General features: G+C 44.0%; 2 protein-coding genes across 4 annotated transcripts in view; both read right to left on the minus strand.

Moving 5' to 3' along the window:
- The window catches only part of LOC109304693 (kinesin-like protein KIF20A), a 29418-nt gene extending 23751 nt beyond the window's left edge, over nucleotides 1–5667 (minus strand). The window contains exons 1-3 of one of the 3 annotated variants that reach the window (XM_019527458.1): nucleotides 5286–5666; nucleotides 3678–3752; nucleotides 1346–1465 (exon numbers count right to left, since the gene is read on the minus strand). In XM_019527458.1, the coding sequence (XP_019383003.1) occupies nucleotides 1346–1465; nucleotides 3678–3752; nucleotides 5286–5399 (309 nt within the window). In that variant the 5' untranslated portion in view covers nucleotides 5400–5666. Of the gene's footprint in view, nucleotides 1–1345; nucleotides 1466–3677; nucleotides 3753–5285 lie in introns of all 3 variants that reach the window. The other 2 variants (XM_019527450.1, XM_019527465.1) reach the window with 2 other exon arrangements.
- A 2001-nt stretch (nucleotides 5668–7668) lies between these two features.
- RPS20 (ribosomal protein S20) lies at nucleotides 7669–9924 on the minus strand. The gene is made up of 4 exons (XM_019527479.1): nucleotides 9779–9924; nucleotides 9406–9505; nucleotides 8480–8553; nucleotides 7669–7895 (listed from the first exon to the last, which is right to left on the minus strand). Exons 1-4 carry the CDS (start codon nucleotides 9779–9781, stop codon nucleotides 7713–7715), a joined length of 360 nt encoding a protein of 119 aa, XP_019383024.1. The 5' UTR covers nucleotides 9782–9924; the 3' UTR covers nucleotides 7669–7712.
- Between the last annotated feature and the right edge of the window lie 2094 nt (nucleotides 9925–12018).

Below are 12018 nucleotides of genomic sequence, written 5' to 3' on the forward strand. Positions count from 1 at the left end.
AAGTCTCTCATATTTTTGTATCCCTTATGAACATCACATGTTTTTTTCTTATTTAAATCATATGCATATTTAATTTCTTATTTAAATCACATACATATTTGCAACTGAGATGCACACAGGCTTGCCTTTTATTCAGAATACAATCATGATGCTAAGAACCACAAACAACATGAGCTACAAATGGGGCACGAACAGATGTGAGGGTGGTGCTGACAGACATGACAGTTTGTCATGTGATTGGCCACCAAAAGCGCTCTACTGCCCTTAGTATAGTTTTCCCCCCATTAAAACATATTAAAACTTAAGTAAGAAGTTTTAAATTGGAGGTAAGGTCTATTTACGTTACAAGATCTTCACTCCAATCTACTCACCCCACCCTCCAGTGCTGGCTGGGCAACCCCCAGAACAAGCTCCCTCCACTCCCTTCCCCGCTTCCCATTCCAAAGTCATTGCCAGGGCTTGGCGGGCAGAAGGACAGGGCTAGGGGGAGAGCAGCTACAAAGATGCAGTTCCTTTAAACTGCAGCTTATCTCCCAGTCCCCAGGATCCAACAATAAATGCCTGTTGGGTTCCAGGGATAGCTGTAATTCATGGCACTTCCGGTAAAGCACCATGAGTTACAGCAGGGAGATACACATCTGTCAGTGCCCATTGAATACGTTTCACAGAAGCTTGGATTAGTCATGCTTATGTGCTAGGGGAAGAGCAAATCCTACAGAAGTAGAACTAATTTATTATTCAAAAGCAGCACAGAAATACATTGACTAAAACAACTTCATATTTAACAAGTTATTTAAATTTATCTTTGGATGCCACAAGAAGTGCAGTCCCTGTTGTCATCATTGGACTTTGCATTAACTTTAGATGTTAATGAAAGACTTCCAGTTTGTAAGGGTAAGTGATTAATCTGCTACATTCTCACCTGCAAAGAGGCAAGTCCTTACACATATACCTTTTTAGATAACCATTTTAAGTACCTGCATCCCTGGAATCTAATAGGATACCTATAATTCAGCTGTGATCTAAAGGGACAGTAAGATCACAGTAAACTTGTGTAGTTATAAGGAAATGGTATAAATCATAGAATTGAATATAAAGAGCTTCTGTGTAAAAGTATATAATCACAGAAAGCAATAGGATTACTGCAAAGTCTTATCTAAAAGGCATTTCGGAGGATGTACTTTGCAAATAAGCCAGGAATTTGTTTTGTAAGAGAAGACAAAAGGTCATGTTAACAATAGAAACTTTTACTGCCTCACTGAATGGAGGAACAAACTGCAACTATGGTTTCCTGTGGCACAAAAACATCTTCCTGCTAGAATGTAAGGCAAGAAAGTTAACCTACCCGAGTGAAGGTGAATCGGTGCATGGACTGCCCAATCCCCTTTTCACTGTTCTTCATTGCAGAAGATTCCTTGGGTGCCTGAAGAGTTACTGTTTCTGGATTTTCAATTATTATACAGTTCTAAAGCAAAGGCATGCAAAACTCCTTTTTAAAATAAGCTTTCCTGAAATCACCACCAGTGTCTGCCCCCACCCAAACCCTAATGGAAAGCTGGAACAACTTACAGCCAGTCTTTCATATCTGCTAAATACAATGCCTGAGTCTCCCACAGGAGAGCTTGTGGAATCTTTAGGAGATTCTTGTTCCCATTGTGAAACTGACTGCTGCTGCTATCTAGTCACAAACTGATGGAAAGTTTATTAAGAAAATGTCAAATACCATACAAGGTATTCCCCTATAAAATTATTCCTCTATACATTCCCCTAAAAACCTATAAAGGTATATTGGGTCTTTACTGGAAAAGATAGAATAGACTTTCTGGAAGGATGCATTGAACATTTAAAACAAGTTTGTTTGCTTATACAGAACAGGCATTTAAATCCAATTGTTGCTGAAACAGCTCATTGACACAACTGTATTCTGTCCCCTTTTAGAGCAGAAACAGTTTCTTAAGTTAGGCATTCTTTTTTTTAAATACAGGCTTGACTTATTAAATCAAACTTCCTGGCAAGAAATTAAGCATGGCAGGGAGGACAAAGGACTGAGAAGATTAATTTAATCACTTCTCAGTAGTAGAAACAGCAGTACAGCAGAAAAAGCTTGCTACAATAAGTTCAAAGTTCCTAGCATTTTCCTCACTGATTCAACCAGATAATGCAACATACAGTAAAGAAAAAGAAACAAAAAGATAAATTCAGGAAAGGAATTACCCTCTACGTTTTGGAGACCGAGACACCTATTTTCCTCACCTGCCCCCCTCCCCTGGTCGAAATTTAGTTAAATCTAATCGTGGCAGCTAAACTGCTTAAAATTTAGCTTTTTTATAATTGTTTTGCTCAACATTATACAAAAAGACCAAGAAAGCCTTGCTTCTTATGTTTTACAATTGATTGATGCCAGGTTTTTATATTTTCTCTCAGCTTTCAAGATTGTACAAACAATTTTTGTAAGGGTCAGGTATTCAGCAAGTTGCCATTTTAACATAAGACAGCCTGCAGAACTTGGTTTAGCCCAATAAATTGCTTATTGCACTTAACCACTTCAGCACTTGTAATAATGGCACTTTACTGCCATTGTGATCATCAGACAAAATTTCTCCTTAGGTGGTCACAAAAGGTATCACCCATCTATTTATCCCCGTGAGCTGGAAAAGTGTAATGGGTGTGCAGCAGATAGCATCCTTTCTATCTAGAGCTTGTCTACAGCTCTGTAATGGTGCATCTTGTCTCCATGGGGACTTGAGCATGTCGTTTCTACAGAAGCACACTCCAGATTCAGAAGTTCACTAGTGAAGCTGCTGAAGGCTTATCCCCAGTGCCAGATCTCTGCCACATCCAGGGCTTGAGATCAGGCAGTGAAGGATAAGCCCCCAGAAGCCTTGCCAATACTTTTCCAGTTTGGAGCATGTTTGAACACTCAGGTGGGTGGGATTAGCTTGAGCTCCCTCACTACCTGGGTCTACTGCCACAGCAGTATGAATAAGCACTTAGTTACCTATAAGTACATAAGGGGTGTACATCAGGAACTGAGAGGACATCTGTTCACCAGGGCACCCCAAGGGAAGACAAGGTCCAACAGTCACAAACTCCTGGAAGACTGTTTTGGGCTGGACATAAGGAAAAATTTCTTTACTGTCCAAGTCCCCAGGGCCTGGAACAACTCCCCCCAGGGGTGGTGCAAGACCCTACTCTGGACACTTTTAAGAAACACTTGGATGCCTATCTTGCTGGGATCATTTGACCCCACCTGACTTCCTGCCCCTTGGGAAGGGAGCTGGACACAATGATCTAGCAAAGTCCCTTCTAGCCCTAATGTCTGTCTACCTGATTTATTGAAACTAAGAGGTGGGGAGGGGTAAGGGGGTGGAGGAGAGAGACAAGGGGGGCAAAGGACATCAGGCATATTCAGAGCAGTTATGGACACTTAATAAGCTCTTCTGGTTCGATTTCCATATTTTCCTTAATAAAAGTAACATTTTTTCAGGAGATTAAAAATGCCTCAAAAAGGATGACAATGCTAAGGAAGAATGTTATCAGAGGGTTACAGTACAACTTAGAAATTTATGTTAGACAGAAGCTTTTTTCCTTTTAAAAATAGTTAAAGGGCTGAAATGCTAGTGTTGTCCCATAAAAAAAAAATACTTAATTAGTTGTCAGCAGATTTTGTAACTAACCTGAAATTCATTGTTTTCAAGTTCTGCCTTAGAGAACGGTCTCACTCTCAAGTAGACTTTCAAAGGTTGACATGCCTGATCATAAAAAAAAAAAAAGAGTTATACATTTAGTTAAGCTTATTTGTTTCATATTTTTGGCCTGTTGAAAATACAGTAACCCACAATCTCCCTGCTCTTTTCTGTACCACTCCACCTTGAACTAGACACTTGAGAAAAACTTCAGTACTTGCATCCTCCTTATTCTGATACCTTTCCCAAGCTGTCTAACAAAAACATCTACCTCTTTTCATTCAGTCTTAAAAAATAATAGTAATAAAAGTTTTCCTCTCTACAGGCATCTAGCATTCATCTACCAATAGCATGTTAAGTAACTTTTACAAAACTGCAGTGCTTCCATCTTCTGGTCATCTTGTGCATTGAATCTAAAAGTTAGGTTGCTTATATGGTTTATACTTCTGTTTTGAAGGATACATGCATATTCAGCAAATAAAGACCACATAGCCCCTACTACCAAGTCACAAACCTTCTTTAACCTTCTTTGCAGAAATGGCTGCAAAAAAAATCTCTTTGAAGAGTTGCCTTATGTTCCTCTATCCCCAAGAAATCTCCCACCCTTGACTGCTAAAATGTAAGTATCCCTAATTACGTCTCTTCACTAGTTTCTAGTGAGAGGGAACTAAGTGTTGCTTCCCAGGTGGACAGAAGAGGTATTCAAATTTCTATGCTGGCAATGTTTTAGTTGCACTCCATAATTAGCACTCCATGAACACGCAGAATGGACTACTTCCTAAACCAGTGGCTCGCAACTTTGTTAGATTCAAGGCGCCCTTCAGAAAATGCCAGCTATTAGCTTTTACTCTTTTTTTTGACTATGGAAAAATACTAGAGCTATTCTTGTTGCAAAGAACTCAGAAAGACCATGGCAGGTAAGAATGTTTTTAACATTATAGATTCCCATTTGAAGCATGGGACTAACTTGCAAATTATGCATGGGTTCTGGCACACCTAACCATGCTAATACTGTGCAGCACCCTGGTTGAGAATTGCTGACACTAAAAAAAACTGAGGCAGAAGATCTGCTGCTACAAGATAGCAAACAAGCTTGGAGACCAGACAAGGAAAGGCTTTGAAGTTATAAGTTACCACCTTCAGTTAAGTCAGGAGACTAAAGATGCTTAGGATGCCATGAGATAGCAATCAAAGCAAACTTTTTAGATTAAGCAGATTCCAAAAAAGTAAGTGTGAAAACTTCTATTGCACTGTGCCACAATCATTACTTCTAGCTCAAATAGGACAAAAAGATATGCTGGGTAATGGGAACTATTCCTATTCAGCAAACAAGCTGTATGATCTGTTCCTAAGCAGGAAACTACGATTTGGAAAGGAGGGAGCTCTTCACACTAAAGATGAAGTGGTTACAGCTGTGGTCCCTTACAAGCAGAGGCACCAATAAAAAAAAAAAAACAAGGTTCTTTGGGTGAATCCGATATCTTTTATTTAGATATCTAATAAAAGACATAAGATTCACCCAGAGAACCTTGTCCGCCTATGTCCTTATACCAGCACGGCTACAACCTACACCCCTCAATAAAAAAAAAGACACTCCACCTCTGGGTCATCAATAGAGACACTCTCCATGGGGGGGTGTTTGGACATCAGGTCTAGATAGGAAGGGGACTCCAGCACCTCACAGGCTGCTGAAGACATGCTGCTCCCTTCCATAGTTCATTCTCTGCATGGACACCAGGAAGAGGCACCAGACCAGTTGGAGAGAACAAGAGAGAAGAGACATTAAAGAAGCACCCCCCCAGGGGTAGAGAAGAGAAGGGGATAACACAAGCCAGTTTGCAGCTTGTCACCCAGGGCCCGAATGACTCCTGAGCGTAGCAACCCCAACGTAAAGCCTTGGCCCCCAGGACAGGGAAGCCACAGCATCTCCTGCACCTGCAGGGAGGAAAGGGCGGCCTGCTTGCTCCCCTCCCTCAGCCCTTCGCAAAGGATTCCCGCGCAGCCCGCCGCCGGGACCAGCAGCACAGCCGGCAGGGCTGGGAGCCGGGCCCTGCTGAGGCGGGGTGGGATGTAGAGGAAAGAAGCCCCGCACCGGCACCTCAGCAGCAGCGGCCGCCAGCTTCCTGCGCCCGCCTGCCCCGCCTTTTCCCGCGCCGGCTCGGGCCAGGCCCCTGGGCGGGGACTACGGGGCAGGGCCTCTCCCGGGAGTACGGCGGAGCCGCGGCGCGGGTTTGCGGACGACTTGCGGGCGATCGGGACCAGCGAGACGATGGTGCAAAGCCGGCGGCTGCACTGGACGAGGAGAGAGAACGGATCCCTCCCCCCCGCGGCTCGGGCAGGGACATCCTCGGCTGTCTACCCCCTGGAGCCGCGACTCGGCGATTTCATTTCTGCACCAGGCTCGCGAGGCTGAAGCTGCAATAGGGTCTCCTCTTGCGGGGCTTGTATGTTTTGCTTAGTGAAAAACTGGAAGTGTGCGCGAAGGAGCCAAGCACATGACTCTGAAGTCAGAGGAAAGGGGCCAGTGGGGGTTTAACGTACCAAAAAAAAGTGATTTAAAGTAAGCCTTAACAACAGAATACCCTTTAACTGAAGCAGATTAACCATTAGACTCAACTGTCAAGACAAACTGGTTTCTCTCCCCCCACCTTACAAATAGGTATTTTACTTTTTGCTTCACCCATTCTGCTTTTCATGGGTATAGGTTGTAGCCATGTTGGTGTAAGGACACAGGCAGACAAGGTTCTTTGGGTAAATCTTGTATCTTTTATTAAACCAACTCAAATAGTTGGAAAAATTCTTCTTTGCAAGCTTTTAGGTATAAATACCCTTCACCAGGCTGAGAAAGCATGTACAGTTGGAAGGGATAACAGGAGGAGTATGCACCGTATCAGCCACATTATAGCCATGCTGGACAAGAAATTACATACAGCAAGGATTTCTTAGTGGTCATCTTTCATTGGACCAACTACACAGTTGGGATAGTTTGACAAGCTTCCAAATGTAAGACCTGAGGAAGGTCTTGCCTTGGAGAGCTAGTCTAACTTTATCCCAACTATATAATTGATCCAATAAAAAGGTATCACCCTCAGCCTCTCCCTTTTATCACTTAGGACAGACAGGGAAGTGGGAAAAAAGTTTATTCTCAAATCTCATCTTCTGGCCTGTGCTTTGAGTTTCCCCCATCCACTAGTCTTCCTTTTTGTTTGAAAACAAAACCACTTTGGAGATATGGGGTGATTTGTCTGTTATGATCAATTTTTTTAAAAAGACAGTTCCAACAAAACTAAAATGTAAACCCTGCCTGAATAGTGATTCTGCATTTATTTTCCTAGGGGCTTTTTTTGTCCTCTCTGATTGCAGAAAGGCCCAAGTCCTTTGTTTTCAACTCAGTTTTTCTAACTCTGAGCCATCTTGCTTATGTTGGAAGACCAGCACATGTGAACCAGCAAAATATTACAGTAGTTAAAAAAAACAAAACAAAAAACTTAATTTCTACTAAGAAAAAGTAAGTGAACAAAAAACCCAAATTACATTTTTATTTGACTTGCACAATGAAGTCTAGCAAGACAAAGCATTAAACTTCAATACCCTTGGGCCATCAAAGTTTTATAGTTGAATACAAACAAACAAACAAACAAACAAACCCCAGCCCCACCAAGTTTTGCACTACTGCACTTAAAGTAGCAGGGTTCAAGCCTTTGTATTTCACTTTTGTATCAGGTACAGCTTATCCAAAAACAGCTGAAAATAAGAACTGCCAAATAAGAGGTTTGAAACAAAGCAAGACTTTCCTTCCCCAGTTTCCCATATTGCCTTCCTCACATTTACATTTCTGTTGTCTTCCCCCCACCCATCCCCAACACCCCAAGTTCTTCTCTTTTTTCCTCCAACCTTAGAAATCCGGGCCATTTGAAGGGAAAGTCTGGCTAATTAGTTATCATCAAGACAATGTGACAAATATGAAAATGATGAAACAATTAAAAAAAAATTTAGGAATCAACTTTTATTGATGATGACAGTCATTTAGGCATCTGCAATTGTAACTTCAACTTCGACACCTGGCTCAATACTGATGGAAGTGATCTGCTTGACAATCTCAGAGGGGCTATGCAAGTCAATAAGACGCTTGTGGATACGCATCTGGAAACGATCCCAGGTCTTGGAACCTTCACCACAAGGTGTTTTCCTAGTAGTGATTCGCAGTGTCTGTAAAGGGAAACAAAAAAAATTGTAATTAACAGAGACAAGATACCCAGTATACATGGATCTGCAGCAGGCACCCTTTTCAAGACTACAGGTAGCAACAGGTGGGCATTGACACAGCTTCTACTAAAGACTGCCAAAGCCCCACATCCATGGGCTGAATCAAAGTCCTCTGCAGGCTGGATTTAGCTTGCAGACCTTAAGTTTCTGCCTCTCCCCACAGGGTTCCCAACCTGAACAAGATGTTCTATAGTCCAATTCAAATATTACTTTTAGTAATATGTTCTACTTTTAGTTCCTTGTCAAAAGGCAGCTCAGTGACCACTACAGCTGCCTTTTTTCTCGCACACCTAGGATCTTCAGTCCAGTAAAGAATGCACATTAGAAACAAAAAGTTTCTGGATTTGCTTTCAGTATGCTTTGCATTAATTTCCACTGAAGTGTTAATGAAAGTCATTCATTTGTAGGCTACATTATAATTTAACTACACTTATTCCAATGTAATAACCGTGCACGTCTCCTGTTTTTATTACTAGCTTACAAGCATATAAGATGCAGCTTTCCTTCCTTTTTTAGTTCTTACGCACCTTGGTAGGCATGCGAACAGGTCCCTTCACTTTAAGATTCTTTTCCTTTGCACCTCTGATCAAGTCAGCACACACTGCAAGAGACAAATTGCTTTAGATTCCTCTCCCACAACTGAACTACACTTCCATTTCACACCATTTGTTGGCTCAGAATAGCGTATAAGATTATCACAGTAATTCAGCTTACAGTTTATCCTCATAGCCAACTCTATATGGAAAACTAACTGATTCTGAAGAAAGCAAGTCATTTGTAAGTCTGAAATTTAGACTGGGACACACTAACAGTTAGACAGTGCTAGAGTGACTAATTTAAAGTACTGTTGAAAGATTAAACAGTTTAAAAACACAGTTCACTTGAAGGGCATGAACAAAGCAAGAATGTTTACAATATAACAAAAAATTCAAGCTCCCATTCCTGGTATAGACCAACCCAACCATTCAAATGAGATTTTAAATTGTTATTTTGTTTCACACCCCTCAGTGTGGGGTGCTTTGAAATAAAACACTCAATGAGCTTCAGTCCAATGATCCCTGGGCACCCTGACCCACAGGAGCTTTTAATCAGCATTGCTTGTTAACTGAAGTGCCCAGCACCATATCCACATATAAAAATGCCCTGAGAACACTCAATGTTTCTAGAGCTCCGAAGACCAACATCCACAACCCAGTACAGGCCTTTTTAGTTGTGCAACATAAAACGCAGGCCTTAACTCCAAATCTAATACAAATATCCAGAGCTAGCACCCCAGAACTTTACAGAAGTGCTGCTATAGTCAGTTTAACCCCCAGGGTGCATCCCTTCCCCACTGTAAAAACAGCACCTAGGGCTGTAGGCTCATCTCAGCCGCTTCCACTTTGCCAGGTTCTTGCTTTGCAAGAACTAGGAATCCCAGCTTCAGACCTCTGAAAACAAAGGCACCCCTTACCCTTCTCCAGAGATTTGACGTTGCGGCTGGTCAAGGTGATTCTAATGCGGTGAATCGCCACCTCCTGCTCCACAGGGGCTTTGCCCGTATCTTTAAACGCCTAAAACATTCAAACGGGGCAGGGGTTACTAGGGCAACGACCAGCTCCACGGCCCACGCACGGTCTTCCACAGCTCAAACCCGGGGCGGGAGCAGCCCCACGATGCTGGGCAGTGAGTGGGGGTAGGGACAGCGCGTCTGTTTGGCGCCTTACGGCTTCCATCAATCGGCGCCTACACCCACCGCAGGCCCGGACCGTGCCCCCCGCCCCACCCCCGGCCAGAGGGACCGGTCCCGAGGGAAGCGCCATTCGTCCCCTGCGCCCCTCCCTCACCATGGCTGCGGCGGATTCTTCCTGGCCGACTTGTTCCCGGGCGAGGCGGCGCGGCCCAGCGAACAGCGGTGAGCCAGGAGTCGCCACGCGGCAGCGGATCCACTCCCAGAGACAGAGCAGCGCATGCGCGGCGCCTTATATAGGCGGCGTGGCTTCTATCCGGGCACCCGGCGCCCTCACCCGGAAGTGAGGTCCCACCCGGAAGTGTTGTGGGGGCGGTGGTCCGCCAGGGGGCGGGGCGAAGGTTGCTCTCAGGCCTTGCCCCCACCCTCCGAGGCGCGCGCGCGTTGGCTGCTGCGCCTGCTCCGACCGCTGGCGCCTGGCGGCGGGGAGGGGCGGCTCGCCTGGGTGTCCGTGCCGTGCCGTGCCCTGCCAGGAGCTCTTCTCAGCTAGTGGGGGCCGACTCCTGTGGACCCAGACCCGGAGGGGTTCCCTGCATTCAACCCAGGAGCAGGAACCGCAACCTTTGTGGGGCTCTTAGCGATCAAAGCAGCTGTGGAAAGGTCCCAACAAGGCCAGCAGAGGCCACCCTTGGAGTAGGAAAAGCCAACTTGCACAACAGGACTCTCAGACCCAGGGGAGTACACATTCCTCCTCAACTTCCCTTGTGCAAAATGAAGTTTCTTTTCTATCCAAGAGGACTTCCACAATCTTTGATTTCTCCTTGGCCTGAAGAAGGGTGTGCGCTGGAAAGCTTGCAAAAAAAGATTTTTTTTTTTGCTGTGTTTTAGTTGGTCTAATGAAAGGTATCACCTCTGAACCAAGAGTTTTAGATTTCAAAAAGTTTAAGACACTTTTGAGCAGGGATCCTGTTGGGTGTCCAGTCAGAGATGAGGGTTTTGTGTGACCAGCAGTACAACTCGGTCCACTGGTACATCAGGCAGCCATGTCTTGATAAGTGGCTGCAAGGATGCGGAGAGGAGTTTCTAATTAGGCTTCCAGCAGGAGGGACACTGATTGTAATGGCAGCTTTCCTGGTGGTCTCTAGAGCAGCAGAAATAAAGGTTATCATTATTTTAAAGATTAGCTTCTTCATTGGGTTCTCAAGGAGCTGTGTGGTGAAAAGGTTGTGCTTTATTTCATGGCAAAACGGACATGGTGTGGAGGCCTCTAAAAGATGTGAAGCCTTTATGTGTCTACATCTCAGATGGCACCACTGCCACCTCAGCCAAGTGGCAGCCTGTTTCCTGGTAAAGTGTCTTGCCCTCAAAGCGGAGAAAAAAGCAGAGGAAGAAAAAGAAAGAATCCCAGCCTACAGCCTACTCTACCCCACAGAAAGACCTGCAACTTCTATGGTTAGATCTGGAGGTCAAGAATTGGACTCTTAAGTCACTCCAAGACTCATCAGTAAGATGTGGTAGAAATCACTCTCGAATTGAGGGATTGCTGGCAAACTAAACACACCAGAAAAATAGTAACAGTGTTTTAGGCCGCATGTACGAGGGACAGTCCACTCATTATCAATATACAGGAAAAAGGCAGAATATCCAAGCAGCAGTGTTCTACAATAGCTGTACCTCATCTTTTCATTAGCTGCCTCCTTTCTTTGCGGGACAGCAGATTTGATTTCCTGGCTGTGAGATGTCTTTCTGTTGCATTGACTCTATTTGCTCTCTTTGCTCTGTCCGTCTGTTAGCTTATTTCTATTCTATCTCTTTCCCCATAATTTCAGTACCGTTGTGGTTAAAAAGTGGTGAGTGTGTTATGTGACAATTCTTTTGCTTATCCAGTCTTCGTCCTCTTTCCACAAGCCATTTACAGGACCACTCCTGGTGCAGTACGGGAGGTGCTTTGTGAACTTCATTCAAGATCATTCCGTTTTCAAGAAAGAGCTTTAGATTTCACAAATGACTGAGTCCAATATGGTATCTCTAGATCTCTTCCCTAGACCTAAAGAACTGGCATGCTGCCTTCAGCCTACAGGTTGCAAAACTTTCATATTCCTGTTTTCCCTGCCCACAAATCACCTGTTGGTGATACTTGACTATGAGAGCAGCACACTGGTGACATTCCACATTTTTCTTCAAGGTTGCATGTAAATGTCATTTAAAAAGAAGACAGAAAGGGGACAGGGCTGAACACTATAGAAGTAACACGCAAGATTACTTGATGCAGAACAGCAGATGTCCCTCACACCTCTTGGGCAACTGTGATGACATACTGAAACCTATTCCATGTCCCACTACTGTATGAACTAGTAATGGTTTTCATAGATTCATAGATTCATAGATTAAGGGTCG

The sequence above is a fragment of the Gavialis gangeticus genome, unplaced genomic scaffold (assembly GCF_001723915.1).
Source record: "Gavialis gangeticus isolate Ggan-Ray unplaced genomic scaffold, GavGan_comp1, whole genome shotgun sequence".
Taxonomy (NCBI): domain Eukaryota; kingdom Metazoa; phylum Chordata; order Crocodylia; family Gavialidae; genus Gavialis; species Gavialis gangeticus.